Consider the following 20211-nt stretch of genomic DNA (forward strand, 5'->3'; position numbering starts at 1 on the left):
TGAAGTAAGTCAGACAAATATCATATGATATCACTTATATGTAGAACCTAATTTTTAAAATGATACAAATGAACTTATTTACAAAACAGAAACAGACCCACAGATTTCTAAAAACAAACATGGCTACCAAAGGCGAAATGGGGGTGAGGGATAAATTAGAAGTTTAGGATTAACATACACACACGACTACATATAAAATAGATAATAAAAAAGGACTTACTATATAGAGCAGGGAACACTACTAAATATTCTATAATAACCTATATGGGAAAAGAATCTGAAAAAGAATGAATATATGTATAGGTATAACTGAATCACTTTGCTGTACACCTGAAACTAACACATTATAAAGCAACTATACTCCAATAAAATAGAAATAAAATTAAAAATTAACAAAAATTAAAATTAAATGCAAATAACTTTAAAAACCAACTCCATCCTAATGGAGGTTAGAAGGGTCTGAAGTCATGCATCAAATATCAAAAGAGTCATAAGAGGAAAATAACTCTGTCATCTTTGTCCACTTAGGAACAAAGTCCCCCATCTAAATTTCAGTTTACTATTAGTATATAAGAACTCAGGGAGTGACTGACACTTTATAATAGTGCTCTCCAAGTTGTAGTCTGATGGTCTAACACAAGTTCTGGCCCCTTCTTCATGGCCACTGCCCCTCCCATCTCCAGACTCCATCCCCTCCATCTAACAAGCACTTTTAGCAAGAAGGACTCAGGGCAACAGTGAACCAGAGAGAAGAGCAAGAAACATACCAAACAATAACAAAGATAATAATATAACACTAAAAAATATACCTTAATCTTAGGTACTAGGTACTGGATACAAACTTTGTATCATATTATTGTTCCAAAGATTAAATATTAGAAAGAATGTACATTTACTGTTCCCATTTAACAGAAAATACTGAGCAGAGAAGCGTGAATGACTTGTCCAAGATGCCACATCTAGGAAGTTCAAGAGCTAAGCTCAAACCTTGGAAATATGACTCCAAGATCCAGATTCCACCACTATATTAATTTAATAATATCATGATCAATTTTTAAAAGAGCCTGAACGTAGATTTGATGATTAATGAAATGATTTTCAAAACTTAAAATGTTTTTGGTCCCTTCAGTTATGTGGTATACTTAAAAGACCTGAAAGAAATCAAAGTTTCCTTCTCAAAATTTAAAAAAAAGCATAGCTTTCGGAGTTCCCATCGTGGCGCAGTGGTTAACGAATCCGACTAGGAACCATGAGGTTGCGGGTTCGGTCCCTGCCCTTGCTCAGTGGGTTAACGATCCGGCGTTGCTGTGAGCTGTGGTGTAGGTTGCAGACGCGGCTCGGATCCTGTGTTGCTGTGGCTCTGGCATAGGCTGGCGGCCACAGCTCCGATTAGACCCCTAGTCTGGGAACCTCCATATGCCGCAGGAGCAGCCCAAGAAATAGCAAAAAGATAAAACAAAAAAAAAAAACAAAACAAAAATAAAAAAAAGCATAGCTTTCACTCAGTACAATAAAAACATATTTATTCAATAAATATACTTTTCATACCTACCTCATGCCACACACTGTTAGAGGTACCTTGAGTAGTGGATAAATAGGCAAAAGTCCCTACCTCTGTAAAGTTACATTCTATTGGAAAAGACAGACCACAAGATTTGTTAGAAGGCAGTAAATTTTATAGAGAAATGAAAAATAGCAGGGAGGAGCGATAAAGAATTGCATTCTAAGTAGGGTAGTCTGAAACATCTTTATAAAATATGCCATTTAAGCAGAAACTTGTAAACGATGGAGTAAGCTTTAGAGGCACTGAGAGGAAGGGTACAGAAGGCAAAGGAAACATTAAGACAAAGGCACTGATGGAGAATGTCCAGCATTTAAGGACCAGCATGGAAGGAGCAGGTAGAGCCAGAGTTGCAACTGGAATTGATAAAGCCAGACAGGTAATGGAGAGACAGATATTACAGGGTGTACAGAGGATGAAAAGTGTTTTGATTTTTATTCTGAAGAGACAGAGACATTGAGAGTTTTGCAATAAACAATCACATTTACACTTAATAGTATCATTTTGGCTTCTCTGTTTAACATAAGCTACAAGGTGGAAATTGAGGAAAGGAGGAGCTAATAGCAGTGCTTTGGTCGAGAAATGGAGGAGGTAGCAGTGAAGGTGGTGACAAGTAGTAAAACTTTTGAAGGTAGAGCTGAAAGGATTTTCCAGTGGGTTCCGTGTGGGCTGTGAGAGTTTCTTTTTTGACATGTTGAATGTGAGATGTCTATTATATATCCAATAGAGATGAAAAGTAGGCAGTTGAATATATAGATTTGTTGTTCAGGAGAAGGTCAGGCTGGAGACAGAATTTTAGGGGTCATCAGCATATAAGCATTATTTAAAATCACAGCAGTAGATAAATGAGTATAGACTGAGAAATGAAAGGTCAAAGGCTTGAATCTTGGGACATTCTGAAGAAGTTTAGAAGTTAGGAAAAAGATATGGTATTTGTCTTTGTCTTTCTGGCTCATTTCACTCAGTATGAGATTCTCTAGTTCCATCCATGTTGCTGCAAATGGCATGATGTCATCCTTTTTTATGGCTGAGTAGTATTCCATTGTGTATATATACCACATCTTCCAAATCCAATCATCTGTCGATGGACATTTGGATTGTTTCCATGTCCTGGCTATTGTGAATAGTGCTGCAATGAACATGCGGGTGCATGTGTCTCTTTTAAGTAGAGCTCAGAAGAGAAAATCATGGACTTGGAGAAGAGACTTGTGGTTGCCTGATGGGAGGGGGAGGGAGTGGGAGGGATAGGGAGCTTGGGCTTATCAGACACAACCTAGAATAGATTTACAAGGAGATCCCGCTGAATAGCATTGAGAACTATGTCTATATACTCATGTTGCAACAGAAGAAATGGTGGGGGAAAAACTGTAATTGTAATGTATACATGTAAGGATAACCTGACCCCCTTGCTGTACAGTGGGAAAATAAAATAAAATTAAAAAAAAAAAAGAAGTTAGGAAAAAGAAAAAGAACCACTAAAGGAAAATGTACAGGAGTGACCAATTAGTAGTAGAAAACCAGGACTGTCCACCACTGAACAGAAGTACTACTTACTAAAAGTCTAAGAAAGATAATAACTGAGCATGAACCACTGAATTCAGTAACAAGGAGGTCTTTGGTTATGTGTATTAGTTTCAGCAGAATAATAAGAATGAGATGTTTATTGGAGTGAATTTAAGAGTCTAGGAAGAAGCAATTGGTAATAGCAATGATGAACTTTTGAGCATTTTTCTATAAGGACAAACAGTGAAATAGGATGGTAACTACAATGGGCTTAGGATCAAAGCAATTTTAAGATAGAAATATTGGCCTGTTTGATGGGCTTGATCCAGGAAGAGAGATAGCTGATATAGTAGGGATAGAGATAAATTGCTCAAGCGAGATGTCTGAGTAAGAGAGAGGGATGGGATCTAGTACCTCAGTGGAGAATTTACTCTTAGAAGAGTAATAGAGTTGATAGTAACATGAGGGAAGCCGATATGTAGATTACTATATTGGTAGGAAGGTAGATGTGGTGGTGGGCATGTGTTGAACTTTCTGGCGAGGTAGAAAGCAAGGACACTCTGAAAGGAAGAGAACTATTTCAACTCAATGCATAGGGCAACATTTTGGTTTTCCTTTTACCCCCACCACAGTTTGACACTGACTATATTGCTATACCTGTTGGTCTTTTTCTCGTCTACTGCAGTTTTAACATCTTTCTAAGGGACTTGAATGCATTAGGTCTTTTCATAGTAAATATCCTCACTGGGAAATGCAGCAACAGAGAATCTACAGCAATACTGGCATTCAGCCATAAGCACCAAGAAGCCCTCTCAAATCTCTGACTCTGCATTCTTTTCAACAGTAGCAACTTCCAACAGGAGGTGAACACTGGGGTGCCTGGCAATAGCTGCTTAAGGTGAACATAAAAAAATAAGGTGGAAAAAAATAACATTAGGGGAGGCACTGTTGCTCAATAGGAGGTGTCTCTTCAAAAAAGACCTTCTTTTTTTTCAGTGTTAGTCAAGTTGGCAGAAGAACCTAAATAGCACTATAACCTGAGATAGATGCTGTGCTATTATTTATTTTATTTATTCACTCTATTAACAGTGTAGGGTTTAACTCCTCTGACCTCAGAAGTAACTGTAGCCACCAATGGAAATTATCTAGCTTTGTTCAAGAAGTGAAGATATAGATAACATTTATTTTTTTATATTCAAAAATAAATTTCGAAGCAAATATAGCCACTATTTCCCATGAAATAACTTACATGAACTAAATCTTCCCTTGTTTCTATAAAGTTTCCAAGTGACTGGCTAGCTTGAGATAATTTAGTCACATTTATCCACAATTTATGAAAAATAAATGTCTTTTCTGGATGCACAAAACAGCAATTTTGCCAAGGATAAAACAGAAGGATGATCCCTATAAAATATTTTTTAAATTTCTTTAAGCTTTTTGGGAGGTTATTGGCTTTGGCCCAATAGCCTTATGGCAAACCACTGTAACTTACCACTGATATATAAGAAGAAGTAAAATGCATCTGTTAAGTTCCCTTCTATTATCTCCTTACATTTGCATATTCATAAATAATTGATCTAAATAATATGAGCATGAAAAATATTCTAATTCTATCACTATTCATTTTTGGCCATTTTTTTAGCTTAATCATTGCATATAGATGTGGATGACTGAATATGACATAATCAAGTATTCAATCTATATTTATTAATGACAGAGAAGTTACAATTTGACTTATACTGGCCCATTACTTACCTTTAACTTTACAATACTGGCATTTTTTTAAAAGTTCAAATAAGTAATATAAAAAAATATTGAAGTTTGAAAAAAAGATTTAAAGCAATTTCATACCACAATGAATTGAGTCAAACGGAGAAAATCACTTTTACACTTACATAAAACACTTACGAATTATCATTGACCTTCCGAAAACTGTTTTAAATATCTACTCTGAGACTCTTGGCTAAGCCATGATCAAAGAGCAGTAAACGGTCTAAATGAACCTAACCATAATTTGAGGAATTTTAGTAATGCCATTTAGATGCTAATCTGTCATCTAGATAAATGCATCATTATTTTGATGTGCCACATCAATATATGACTCTAGGAAGCATTAGGATTTATTTTATTTATTATGTGTGGTGGTGTTTTTACTATATGGGTTCTATTATATGGATTAGAACTCTTCACTATAAAGTACGTTTGTAAGACATAACCCATACTTTCAATAACAATTTATATACCCATTTTAAAAAATAATGAATTGACTTCAATCACCAGTAGGATATATGGTGTTAAAATATATACTTATTAATTTTTTCCAGACAACACTGGATTTTTTTTGTTTTTTTTTTCTTTCACAGATGCAGCTGTAACTTTGGTAGATATGATATGCTTATTGGACTTCAATTTTCTGGGAAGACTTAATCAAAAGAGAGGAAAAATGTTATCTTCAAATAGCTTAATTCAACTCTTTTTGGGCTTTTTTTTTTTTTTTTTTTTTTTTTTTGGCTCTGCCCTCAGCATGTGGAAGTTCCTGGTCTAGGATCATGAACCCATGCCACAGTGGCAACCCTGAACCACTGTAGTGACAATGCCAGGTCCTTAACCCACTGTACCACAAGGGAACTCTCAACTTAATACAACTCTTGACAGTATTCTATGCAGTATTTCTTAATGTTCTTAGCAAGCTAATAGGCAAGTGTTTCAATACACTGTAATTTCTCATAATAGTTATTTTATTCTCCTTCCACATTTAGCATTTTTCCTGTCCCAATTATTTTTCTCTACCAATAAGCAATTATGCCTCTTGCTAATTCTTATTTCTCCAACATCATTTATATAAGGCACAATGTGTTTTCAATAGTTTACCCCTAATGTTAGATCATCTATTTCTTCACATTTTTTTCTTGTAGGTAATGTTCTTTTGTTCCTTTTTACATGAAGATTCTTTTCTACCTATCATTTGCCTTAGGTTTCTTCTCTTTGGCTCTCAATCAATATGAAGAAGAAGGGAAGAAGAGAAAGAGAATTAACATTCTGAACTCATTCAATGAGCAGGACACTATGCTAGGTGCCTTTATATCTATTGAGCAATTTAATTTTCATACCAAACATATAAAATATATGATACATATCTGAATATAAAATATATAAACAAGGATTAAATACTCAGTCTCAAAAAATACAGCTTATCCAAGTCATATATATATATTAAGTGAATAAAACAAAATTCAAACTCTGGTCACATACTTGTCAGTTTGTTCATCTCACTTTACCTTTTTCCTATCAATATCACTAGAAAAAATTTAATAATGAACTACTTGTCTTGGGTGTCTCTGTTCCCAAGAAATCTGAGTGACCATCACTACATTAGAAACTAAGATTTTGTAGGAGTCGTATTTATTCACGCATCTCTTTTCTCTTATGCTGTGTCTTCTAACAGATATATATTTCTATCATTTAGACTAAAATTATTATAAACTTTCTTAAATAATGTAACATGACCAATTGCAGTTATAAAAGCATAAAGTGGGAAAGTAAAATTCTTAGCCATAATAAATCTTTAGTATATCCTGAAAAGACTGCAGACACTTAAACACATCTAAGATCCATAGACCAAAACCAATCTAGGCCCATTCTGTATAAGAAATACATGAATAGCCACTCTTCTCTCAGAGTTAGAAACCAGTTAGGACCCTACTATTCTGTTATTTTTAAGGTAGATAAAACCTTCAAGAAATCTCAAGGATAAAGCAATCAACCAAATTTTAAAAGAGAATAATGTTACATGTATGCTGCATACTGTAAGTATTTACTAGTGTATTTTTTAATTGTCATTGATTCTAAGCTCTGACAACTCCGCAGCTGATTTATCTGTGATTTATCTAAGAGCACTAAGTCATCCTGTGTAAGAAATTATCATCCGTTAATGATATATCATATGGTTGTCCACATGGGCTCAACTTCAAGAATCATCAGCACAATGGAGAAAACAATTATAAATATAAAATATGCAAAATACGATGGGACAATGACTGGTATTAAGAGATCATAGGAATCAAAGACATCACATACAACTGTACTTGGAGAAAAGCACTGTGACCAAAGAATTTGGTTCTTTCATCTGGTGTCTTGGAAAGCCATAATTCACATGCCTTCATTGAACTTTTTCATAGAACTTTTCATACAATTTTCTGCCAAGTAAGGACTGAGCCTCTGTATTCTATTCACAGACCCCACGACATGAACTCACAGCTACTCCTTTATGAAATCCATACATGTTGGTAGATATGGAGCACTTAGCATGAGAGATGGTGGAAATGGACAGCACTGTGGCTCCATATGTGCTCACAGAACCAAAAATGTGTTGCTGCATTATTAAATTTGTGAGACACTTCTCACACATTTCAAAATGACTTTTCAGATATTATCTTGTGGAATAAGTATCCTAAAAAATATCTCATCATACCAGACCATTGTGACTGTCAGAGCAAGTTGTGCCCACTAGAGTGAATGCAATGTTATGAGAATTAATAAATAAAGAGAGAGGATAAGGTCACTTCCAACCTCTCAGAGAATGTGCATGGTTGGAGGGGGAAGGGGGTGCACATCCTGATGCAGAAAAGAATTGCCATGCTTTTAGCTCCATCCTGGTAGCATTATTGAGGAATGATATTGAATGGGACAATGTTAGAATGTGAGGGTATCACTTAAATATCCTCATATCCAGATAGGGAAACTTTCATAGATCCACCAACTTTTTCATTAATAATGTCATTCATTTACTTATTCACTCATTCATTTTTATTGTGAACTCACTGTCTCAGTAGACCACAAAACAAACCATATAATTACTCAAGCTAAAAACCTAGGTGCCACTCCTGATTCCTTTCTTTCTCTTTTCCCCTCCTTTCAAATTTTTAGTTTCTACCTCTATTCACATCAACTACCACCACCTCCTCAAGGGACTTCAATAGTGGAATGAGCCAGAAAGACAAAGACAAATACCATATGATATCACTTATAACTGGAATCTAATACCCAGCACAAATGAACATCTCCTCAGAAAAGAAAATCATGGACTTGGAGAAGAGACTTGTGGCTGCCTGATGGGAGGGGGAGGGAGTGGGAGGGATGGGGAGCTTGGGCTTATCAGACAAACTTAGAATAGATTTACAAGAGATCCTGCTGAGTAGCATTGAGAACTTTGTCTAGATACTCATGTTGCAACAGAACAAAGGGAGGAGGAAAAACTGTAATTGTAATGTATACATGTAAGGATAACTTGATCCCCTTGCTGTACAGTGGGAAAATAAAATAAATAAATAAATAAATTAATTAATTAAAAAAAATCATCACCCTGACCTAGAATAACCTCCCACTCTCAGTTTATTTCCACCACGTACCTTTGTTTATTTATTTCTTTCTAACTTTTGTCACCATCTGCTAGTATCATGTTTGTACTTGTTCATATCCACATTCCCCAAAATGACCTAAATACGATGTTAAGTATTATGGCTACTGTATACATATTTATTAACTGAACATTTTTGCTAGATATCTCAAATTCTTAAGTTCTTTAAGAAAGGGCTATAAGGCTAAAATGTTCATTTGGGAGACTAATAAAAATGAATAAACCTCTTAAGGGGAAAGCCCTCTGCCTCCTCAGTGGGAACAATACTTGGGTCAACGCATAGAGAGACGATACCACATCAAATCCCAGTAGCTATCCCTTGTTTAATTTTGAATTATAGTAACAAAGTCAGTAGAAATTGCACACTGAAATACAACCTTATAAATTTAGAGTTTTATATATATGAAAGAAGTGAAAGATAATGGCAATCAAGGAGAAATCATGAACAATCACGACCCACTTGGGGAGAACAGGACTAGGAGTTCATAATGATTTCACTAGATGAGGACTTAAAGGAAAGGGCATTTCATTACTTTGTGATCTAAACAAGTAAAGAGGTACACTTGAGCATACTCATTTATTCAAATTTTTTTATAATTTTAATATTTATTATCATATCCTTAGTATTTAGGTGATATCATGAGGCATAGTTTCTGCCCTGAAGGAATGCATAACTTTGCTTATCATCTGCATTTTCTTTTGCTCAGTTTTCAGCTAATTATAGTGGCTGGTATACGTAAAGAATGTTGGTTTTACCTGTGTTACAATATGTAAAGAACAGACTATATAATGTCAGTTAAAAGCCTTGTTTCTGGCAAAAGAAAATTTCTGATAAATTTTCACATACTTATATAGTATAGAAGCTTTAAAGTAAAATTTTTATATGACTAATTAGAGCCTTAATTTTTTTTTACAGGTCTCCCTGGTATATTCCAGAATTATAAAACCTTAAGAATGCAGCTGTACATAGACATAATACCTCAGCTTCCAACTTGTCAGCATCAAAGGACAAGTATAATTACTAACTCTGAAGTGAAAAGCAGACATCTGCCAGTCTCATAGGATGAGATGGTGCTTCTAGACTTTTAAGGTACAATAGATCACCTCAGAATCTTATTAAAATGCAGATTCAGTAGGCTGGGTTGGGGCCTTGGACTCTGAATTTCTTACAAGCTCAAAGATTATGTCAGTGCTGCTGGAACAGGAACACACAGTGGCTTTATACCTGGCTTACTGAATACTGATTTGGAAACTAAGAAGTTCAAAGGTGGGGATTTTTGTCATTGTTTTGTTTTGTTTTGCTTAAATAGATAAAGAATTGCTAAATCCTACTAAGAAAGAAGAGAATATAAACAAACAAAAACAATATAAACACTGGGTGAATCCACTTTTATAGGAGAAATGTTTCCATCACAAGAGAAGTGGTCACAGATTAGTTTGTATACAGAAAATAAATGCTTTTGACAATTCTCCTTGTGGCTTGTTTGAGTGATTTCCCTATTGATCTCCTACTGGGATTTCCATTTTGATACAGAAATTTGGGTCAGCGTCAGAGACACAGAAAGCCCACGAATACATCAAACAACCTGAGCTGATCATAGTTCTCACTGAATAGCTGCTTGCTCCTGCAGAACAGTAACTTGTCAGCACACTCATTTCTCTTCTCAAGTTTGTGTATGTTGTTATTCAGTTTTCCCACCAAAGGGGTTTGGTTAAAAGACTCTCATTTAATGACAAATCTCCTATGACAATATAGGAAGAGATATGTTACCAAAATAGAGAAAAATAGACTACTAGTGAACTTTGCAAGCATTTTAATACTAAGAGAACTCAGGGTATCCTGCTTTCACTAAGTTATAGGACGTTAAATTCTCTGTCCAGAACTAATAACTGTTCCTCTTTTAACTGAAACATATTAATATGTACATTCCTTGGATTTGGGGATCCATTCACTCCATTTCAGAAGCCATTGGTATACTCACACTGTGACCTCAGGCACTGTTCTCACAGCAGAAAGTTAATGGGGTTTAAAACATGATTTGACAAGAGATTTCTGTTTTGTTTTTGCCTCACTCTGCGATGATTGGATTCCTCCTTAGAGAGAAAAATATGACAACCCAGCAGGTCCTGAGTGAAATCAGCCTCTTTGTAAAAAGTCCTCTTCTATTAAGGGCCATATGTTCCATGTCCTCCAGGGCCATTCTTGTGCTCTGCAATTTTTCACTTACGCTTTTAATAACATTACTGGGAGACAAGGCACACAGAGGTGTTACCTATGAACTCACAAGGACTATCATGGTTTAAAGGTATTTAGAATACTTACTAGGATTCCAACTTGCCCATTTTACTTAAAAAGGATCTCTCACACTAAAGGCAAGAATTCTGAGCAGCGGGCATCAATACACTAGCCACCCATTTGTTATATCATTTTATTGCTAGGTAAGAGGGAAAACCCTTTTAATTTGCTATCCTGAAGAGTATTTTCAGATTTTTCTTACCTAGTTAAGACTCTATTTTTCAAAGCTCAAAAATAGTGCTTACATTGTATTTCTTTGCTTTTTCCAGCAAACCAAATGGGTTCTTCCTACTTAAAACAGAGACTAATAAAATATTTATGCCTTCCTTCCAAGAACATAAAATGTTTCCATATGTTAACCATTTATTTACCAAAAATTCCTATAATGAAAAAAAAATAAATTTTAAAAGGAATTATCCTACTTTTATTGTAGAGGACTAAGGTAATTGTCCAAGGTAGCAGAGGTGAATCAGGATCCCTGTTGAGGCAAGACACAATGTTTGACTCATAATCGGTTGCAAAAATATTTATTTTCTAGATTATTTGTGAAATGACTTGAGCCCAAATTCATATCCTAACAGTCTTTTTGTTGTTGTTGTTAATTTATCTCATGCTTACTTAGGAAGGATTTTATCTCCCAGATGCCATCAGATTCTCAATATAGAAGTTTCTAAGCCTCAGGCTATGTCTCATTTAGATTTTCCTTTCAGAAAGCCTCCATTTCCATGTGTACTTTCATCTTAATCCGTGGATTTATACATAACTTTAATGCAATTGGACATTTTCCTATAATTTCTCTCCTCTAGTTGTTGCTAGGTCATAATGGAATAAATGTGACTTTTTAAAAATGCTATTTTAACACCAAATATACCTTCTGGTCTTGATAGCATATGGTCAAAAGCTCATTCTTATTGGAAGTATCCATTGCAAATTTGTATATGAGTTCTTCTGCTGCTTTCTAAAGCTAAAATAGAGAACAATTCAACTGACTGATGTAATTTACTTCATTACCAGTTTGGGGATTCTTTTCTGCTTAGGGCCAATTAATATTATTAAATACTAAGATTAGAATATTTATTTAGACAAGTTGCAAATATTTCAGATTAAATATAAAGTGAAATACTGGGACTTAATTTGCTTTGTTAACTAAACTGGAGAATATCTGTGTTGACGGGCATGCACTGGGCTGTGGAGAAAGATAAAAGAGAGTTTAGTTCCAATTAAAACTTTTCTACTAATAAACCTATGAAACTTGGAAAAGTTAACACATTATTTTTTATATTACATTTTAAGTTAAATTTAGACTTAGGGAAAATTTGCAAAAATAGTACAGAGAATTCCTGTATATCCCTCACTCAGCTTTTCCTAATGCTAACACCATATATAACCATAATAAAAATTTTAAAACTAGGAAATTAACATTAGTATGATATTATTAACTACATTGCAGATATTATTCAAATTCCATCAGTTTCTTCACTAGGTCTTTATTATTATCATTATTATTATGTTTTCCCACATCTTTATTTAAGGATCTTATCTCAACAGCACATGGTATCTAACTGTTATTTCTTTTTGCCCTCCTCCAATGTGTGCCTTTGCTTTATTTTTTCTCTTTTTGTGTGATCTTGACATTTTGGGAGAGTAGTCACTATTTATTTTGTGCAATATTCCTCAAGTTAGGTTTTTTGGGGGTGCAAAAACACCGCAGAAATGATGTTAAGTCTCATTCAATGCATTGTGAAAACAAAGTAAATTAAAATAAAACTTTTTGATATATCTTCTATCATTTTGTTCTGCTATGCTTTTTATTTGTACTGTTAAAATAGGTGTTAATTGGAACAGGAAATGACATTTAAAGAAAAATATACTTTAATATTTAATTGTAGGTATTACAAATGCTTGTAATATAAATAATGCCTAAATAATAATTTTGAAATTCTTAATAGAAATCTAAAAAGCTCCAAATATATATGTCTAAATTTAAGAGAACGCATATCGTATTTTGAGTAGAAAGAGAACCCCAAACACCTGCAACAGATTCCAAGAAATTGTAGGGTGTTTCTGAATCTGTTCTGGCTATTATTTTTATTTTTATTTATTTTTTTTCTGTCTTTTGTCTTTTTAGGCAGCACCCGCAGCATGTGGAGGTTCTCAGGCTAGGGCTCTAATCGGAGCTGTAGCCACTCGCCTACACCACAGCCACAGTAACGCTGGATCCTTAACCCACTGAGCAAGGCCATGGATTGAACCTGCAACCTCATGGTTCCTAGACGGATTCGTTTCCACTGTGCCACAATGGGAACTCCTGTTCTTGCTATTCTTACTGCATTCTTTCCTTTCCCCCTTTCTCCCTTCATTCTTTTTTTCCTTCTTTCCAGTCCTATAGTATACAAAGTTTGATTACAGAGTTATTCAGAAGACACTATGAAGGCATTAAAAAAGGAATATTTTATTTTACCTGAAACCTTCAGCTAACTGTCACTGCTGTAATATTAAGGGTAAAGAGAGCTATAACAGGTATGAAGGGAGAAACTTTTATAGAATTCTTCATTGAAACTTGGACAAATGCTTATTTTATTGTGGACAAATCATTATTTTGGGGGGCATGGCAAACTTCCAGCATCTATATACACAACTGATTATGGCAAAAAGTCTTACAGCCAATTTTACCTGCACTGCATGTGTGTTAACCAGCAGTAGCAGAATGATTTGATTATGCAACTCATTTACAAACTAATCCAGCCTGGCTTTACTCTAAAAGTGAGCTTCCTGCTTATTACGAGTACTGATAGTTGGGAGTTCCCTTTGGGCTCAGTGGTTAACGAACCCAACTAAGATCCATGAGGATGCAGGTTCGATTCCTGGCCTTTCTCAGTGGGTTAAGGATCCAGTGTTCCTGTGAGCTGTGGTGTAGGTCACAGACTTGGCTTGGATCTTGTGTTGCTGTGGCTGTGGCATAGCCTGGGATTCAACCCCTAGTCTGGGAACTTCTATATGCTGCCTGTGTGGCCCTAAAAAGTAAAAAATAAAAATAAAAAGAGTACTGATAGTTAACTTTTTATTCTAACTTTTTATTTTTGACATAACAAAGCTGAAAATTTTATATTGTCTCAATTATTTCTCATAAGCACACAATAAGATAAATCTCATCATGATGGCAATTTTACAGAAGGATCAAACTTGGACTTAGGGTAAACTGCTCAGAGTTGCACAGCAAGAAAATATCAGAGTTGACAAATGAGAGAAAATCCAGCTCCAGAGATTGTCTTCATAATAAACATAAGTTAAAGATACTTTTTATGACCAAGAAACCAAGTGTACTTATATGGGCACAAATGTGGTACCCAAACTCATGAGTTTTGGAGTTCACCAGATTCACAAATTTTACATTCTTGGGCTTGATAGAGGAAAGATAATTTTAAAAATCAGACATTTTTAATAGTTTCTTTAGCAAAATAAAAACGAAAAGTAATGTGAAGAAAAGCACTTATACCCAAATCAAAAACCACAATAAGGTATCACCTCACAGCAGTAAGAATGGCTATCATCAAAAAGTCTACAAATAATCAGTTCTGGAGGCTGTGTGCAGAAAATGGAACCCTCCTACACTGTTGATGGGGATGTAAATTGGTGCAGCCACTGAGGAAAACATTGTGGATGTTCCCTAAAAAACTAAAAACAAGAGCTACCATATGATCCAGCAATCCCATTCCTGGACATATATCCAGAAAAGATGAAAATTCTAATTCAAAAAGATATATGCACCCCAATATTCACTGCAGCACTATATACAGTAGCCAAGACATGGAAAACAACCCAAGTGCCCATCATTAGATGACTAGCTTAAGAAAATGTGGTACACACACACACACACACACACACACACACACACACAATGGAATATTACTAAGCCATAAAAAAGAATAATGTCATAATAATAATAATGCCATTTGCAACAACATGTAATAACCTAGAGATAAAGTTATATGATATCACTTATATGTGGAAACTAAATTATGCAGGGGAGTACCAATTGTGGCTCAGCAGTAGTGAACCTGACTAGTACCTATGAGGATCCAGGTTCAACTCCTGGCCTCACTCAGTGGGTTAAAAATCCAGCATTGCCATGAACTGTGGTATAGTTTGCAGATATGGCTCAGATCTGGCATTGTCGTGGCTATGATGTAGGCTGGCAGGGGCAGCTCCAATTCGACCCCTAGCCTGGAGACTTCCATATGTTGCAGGTGTGGCCCTAAAAAGCAATAAATAAATAAATAAACAAAACAAAAAATCTACATAGAAAACAAACATGTTTATCAAAGGGGAAAGGAAGGGAGGAGGGAAAAATCAAGAGTAAGAGATTAGCAGACACAAACTATTATACATAATAACATAGCTAAGCAACAAGGATTTACTGTATAGCACAGGGAACTATAGTCAATATCTTGTAATAATCTGTACTGAAAAATAATCTGAAAAATATATACTTCTGAATCAAACTGAGTCACTCTGCTGTCCACCCTGAACCTAACACAATACTGAAAGTCAACTGTACTTCAATAAAAATAACAAAAAAGAAATGCATTTGTAAGAAATAAAGGGGAGAATTAAATTTGCATTAGAGAATTCAAAAGTCAAAATCTTATTTTCACCTGATTGATTTACTTTCCATTCTTTAAACTCTCAAAATGCAGGCTATTCAGGATTTTGTCTCTGTAATTTTAGTAAAAGTCCAGAGAAAATCATTAACTTTCACAATGATAATTAATATAGGATCACTCAGTTTTGATGTATGTATATGATTTTCATGCAAAATCATGAAATACTGTTTCTTAGTTAATACTTAAGTATCATGGTGAAATTTTCTCTTTGCCCAGAATGAAAGAATATAAAATAAAGCCACACTTCCTTGGCATCAGCTTACTAATGCCACTGAGCTCACAGGTAAGTATAGGGCTCCTTATTCCCTCTCACTGAGAGAAAACTACATTTCCATTATTTGCATACATTACTTGTATGAGTGAGAAAGGAATGGCATAAACTTCTCTAAAGTAGATGAACAGTTTCTTTGAAAAGATAATTCAGGATTCATGACACACTTAAACCCCAGGCTTTTTACTTAGTCCTGCAAGTTGAAAGACCTTTACATCTGCAGGAACTACTTTTTGCTAGGAATCCATCCAAATTACCCAATATCCTGTATTCTTAGATCAAACACATATGGAACAATATTAAAACATTCTTGGGAAAAAACAGGAAGGAGAAATAAATTGATTAAAAACTATAACAAATACTGATTGTTAGAGTTGATATTCTCATTTCTTGGGTTTTATGTCAAATCTAAACTTTGTTGTAATTCCCTATCTTATGGCTTCATTCAGCCTATAGGTTGCCCTCATATCTATCAAGTCATTGCACATGTACTGATTACATACCATGAATCTGCTATATTATTAAGATAAGTGAAATATGGTATCCACCAGCACAAAACTTACAATATTGTAAAGGTAGGAATGATAAGATAGATATACAAAATGCAAAGCAAAGATGGTACATGGCTTAATAAAAAGCCAAACAAATAATAATCTAGATATATAGAGACAGACAGAGAGATAAAAAAAAGTCTGGGGTAGCTGTAAGAAATTACCTGAATAAGGATGTGTTTAAGATTAATTTTAATGTATTTTGATAAGGAAGGAAAGGAAGAAGGAAGGAAGGAAAGAAGGAAGGAAGGAAGGAATTAATTTTAAAGAGTAGGCAGGGAAGGGAGAAAAGTGAGAAACTGCAGAGTACAGGTGTGTTCATGTCCTTTGAAGAGCAGACCCAGAGCACATCATTGAGACAGGACATAAAGTTAAAAAATGTTAGTAAGAATTTATAGGTCTTGGTTGCTGATAGTGTAGAAGAAAAAAATAAAAGTATGATTTAAAACCTACATGTAAAATGGTGGTTTTATTTAAAGAAGCAAGACAGGATAATGCACTGATTTCAGGAGCAGTAAAGTGACACATGTTTTTACGAAAATGTGGAAATTGAAGTATCTATTTAAAAGAGATTATAAAGAGCATAAGAGTTGGATTTATGAGATGTGGTATCAAATCCTGGATCTTCTAATTTGTATGTCCTCAGGTGTGTCACAAACTCTTTGGGCATCATTTTATTCACCATTGTAAATGAAGAGGTGGACATCCTTGTCTTGTTCCATTAAAAATGTTTTCAACCTACAAAATCTAACACATCTAAGATGTTCCTTTTGTCTGCATAAAATAATAGTTGAAGCTATTATTATTAAAAGCACAAACTATAGAAGGTCTGAAGAAAGGTTAGTGCAACTGCTGTGTTTGATAAATGAAAAAAAGAATTGTAACCATAACATGTAATTTTGCTTGTTGACATTTGTGTTTATAGTTTTACAACACATGTTGGTATAACTGCACAATACAGTTCTTGACTTTACTTGCTTTTGAACTTTTTCTTTGCTTTTTTTTTTAGGGCCACACCCACAGCATATGGAAGTTCCCAGGGTAGTGGCCAAACTGGAGCTATAACCGCCAGTCTAGGCCACAGCCACAGCAATGCCAGATCTGAGCTGTGTCTGCGACCTACACCACAGCTCATGGCTATTGTGAATAGTAACAGAAGTCTTCTAGCATATATATGTAAGAATCACATGTACCCAGGAATGTTCAACTCTATAAAATAATGTTAAATTGATACCCAAAATATTTTTATCACTTTATACTTTTACCATCAGTGTATAAAAGATTCACATACTCTCCAAACCATGGTTACATCAAATTTCTTAAATTCTATTGATGAGTGATTAGTAAGGGTATCTCTCCATGTTCCTTTATTGACATTCTCCCAATTACTAGTAAAGTTTGGTGACTCTTCATGTTTATTGGCTATATACCTTTGATGACATGTCTATTAATATTTCTGGCCATTTTATTGTTAGCCTTTTTCTATTTTAATTTGTGAGATCTCTTTATGTATACTTCATTATACTCTTTGTTGACTGTAAAAATTTCAAGTAAATTTTCATATTCCCTTTGCTGTCTTTAAAGTGCCTTGTGAAAAACAAGTGTTCTTAATTTGTACATCATCTGTTGGTTCATTTTTTTATATTTTTGTGCTTTTCAGTCTTATATAAAAGGTTCTCTGGTCAAGGGCAGAAAGACATGTACTTATATTTCCTTCTGAAAGTTTTAAAGTTCAGCTTTTGCTTTTTAAAGTTCTTAATCCATAAAAAGCTGATTTCTGTATACTGTATGAGATAGACTCATCTCATTATTATTACTCATCTCGAGTGCTATTTATTGAATATGTCTTCTCTTTTTCAGTGATATGTCCAATTACCTCAGTCATCCATCAAAGTTCAGTCTAAGCATGAGTCTTTGCTTGAATTCCTCTTTTGTTCCTGTTGTTGATTTTGTCCTCTCCCACAGCAATATCATCCTGCCTCAATTCAGTATGATATATAGAGCAATTCCGCCCTCTTTATTCTTTTTTTTTTTTAACACACACGAACCTATTTTGTGCAAGGAATTATTCTAAGCCCATTATAAATATTAACTCATTTAACTCTCAAAACAGCCTGATAAGATAAATACTTTGTTCCAAGTTTACAGATGAGGAAATAGAGGCATAGAGAAGTTAAGTAACATTTCTAAAGTCATATAGTGAGTAAGTACCAAAGTTGGGATTGTAAACCAGGAAGTCTAGCTCCAGAGTCCATTCTTATCATTAATTACAGTATATTAAAAATATAGAATATTGATAGTGTCATTATATAATCATTTTTATCATTTGCAGATGACATAAGAATATGGAGACACTCAATGCTAGCTCAGCCTTATAGGTAAGTAGGATAACAACATATTCTCAAAAGGTCTTGTCTTTTTTTTTTATCTTTTTTTTTTGTGTGTGTGTGTGTGTGTGTTTTCTAGAGCCGCACCCACGGCATATGTATGGAGGTTACCAGGCTAGGGGTCTAATCTGAGCTATAGATGCCGGACTCTCCAGAGCCACAGCGATGCCAGATCCGAGCCGCATCTGCGACCCACACCACAGCTCACAGCAATGCTGAATCCTTAACCCACTGAGAGAGGCCAGGGAGCGAACCTCGTAGTTCCTAGTCAGATTTGTTAACCACTGAGCCAAGAAGGGAACTCCTCAAAAGGTCTTTTCTGACTTTGACCCACATCACTTACACCTTTTATATATTTGATGGAAATCAGTGGAAAAGACAGTTTTATTCAGATAATGCTTTTATCTAAGTATGATCCTGAATCTGAACATGCTAAGAATATTTGGGGCTCCTTTTAACACCTTAATCATAAAATACAATGTTGACTATGGAACTGGACTCCATTTTTCAAAACATACTTGTGTGAATTCACCATAAATTCACTACAAGAGAAAACAGAAAATCAGTAAGTGTTTTTTGAAAGACATATCCACATTAACAGTGGGTAGCTTTGCTGACAGACCAGAATCTTCTGGAAACACATGACATTTACTTCCCATCTGTTGTCTCCTGACATTGTTTATTCATCAAGTGTTAGAATGAACAGCATAAGCTGGTCTCATCACACCCCTTCACTTGCCATGAAATCACAAGCCTGTAAATAGACCCCGCAAAAAAAAGGAACTTCCAGTGCCAGGATGACATCCCTACCTGCACGTGGCTTCAGGTGATTCAGCTTTGCCAGGGATGCTGTGAGAATCATCCATAGGGCACCCTGTGGATCCTGGAACTGGCACAGCTCACTGCAAAACAGAGAAAATTGTTGGCCTCTTTCACAATACTTTTTCCCTTTGCTTGATTTCTTTTAGATCCCAGAGTTATTTTCCCTCTTGGGAACACATTTTTAAACTTGGTAGAAGCCAAAGAGGAAATTATTTGAATAACAGATATTTTCTTCTTACTTTTCTTCTCAGGACATAGGCATTTCATAAAGCATCTACCTCAATTACTGAAAAGACTGTTCTCATTTATCTCACTGAATGTGTTCTATGTATTGGCCAAAATCTCAAAGCTCTTCTCTCAGTGAGTTAAAATACTGATATTCAGATTACAGGATACAGATATTCAGAACACTTAGTCTGTAATATCCAGATATGCATTCACTTTTTTCATTAGCCCTATCCACTGAATTTCAAGTACATTATAACAATTACACAACACATTATATTCTAGGCATTTTCAAATTTATTATCATCTTTAATAATCACAATAACTCTGTGTGTATATTTTCTTGAGTACATAGGGAAGATAGATATAATTGTCTCCATATTATAGATGAATACACTGAGATTCAGGAAGTTTAGTGAAGTCAATTTGTTGGTAAAAGACATTAATAATTTAAATACAAATTTTCTCACTCCAAGTCTATGCTTTTTTCCTCTACTTTCTAACCTCTCTCCTAT

The 20211-nt window shown here is 34.8% G+C and overlaps 1 protein-coding gene across 5 annotated transcripts in view; it reads right to left on the reverse strand.

The window, feature by feature from the left end:
• LOC110256428 (uncharacterized) overlaps window positions 1-20211 on the reverse strand; it is a 1007420-nt gene that overhangs the window by 425129 nt on the left and 562080 nt on the right. For all 5 annotated transcript variants that reach the window (XR_014824871.1, XM_084991378.1, XM_084991380.1 and 2 more), the window contains one exon: window positions 19460-19551. Coding sequence is in view for 4 of the 5 variants with exons in the window: in XM_084991377.1 (XP_084847503.1) it covers window positions 19460-19551 (92 nt within the window). In the remaining variant the exon portion in view is untranslated. The remainder of the gene's footprint in view (window positions 1-19459; window positions 19552-20211) is intronic.

Source organism: Sus scrofa, chromosome 13 (genome assembly GCF_054392235.1).
Source record: "Sus scrofa isolate SSC_HxYL_T2T_F1_AM1 chromosome 13, Sscrofa_HxYL_maternal_Yorkshire_Landrace_v2.0, whole genome shotgun sequence".
In the NCBI taxonomy this organism is placed as follows: domain Eukaryota; kingdom Metazoa; phylum Chordata; class Mammalia; order Artiodactyla; family Suidae; genus Sus; species Sus scrofa.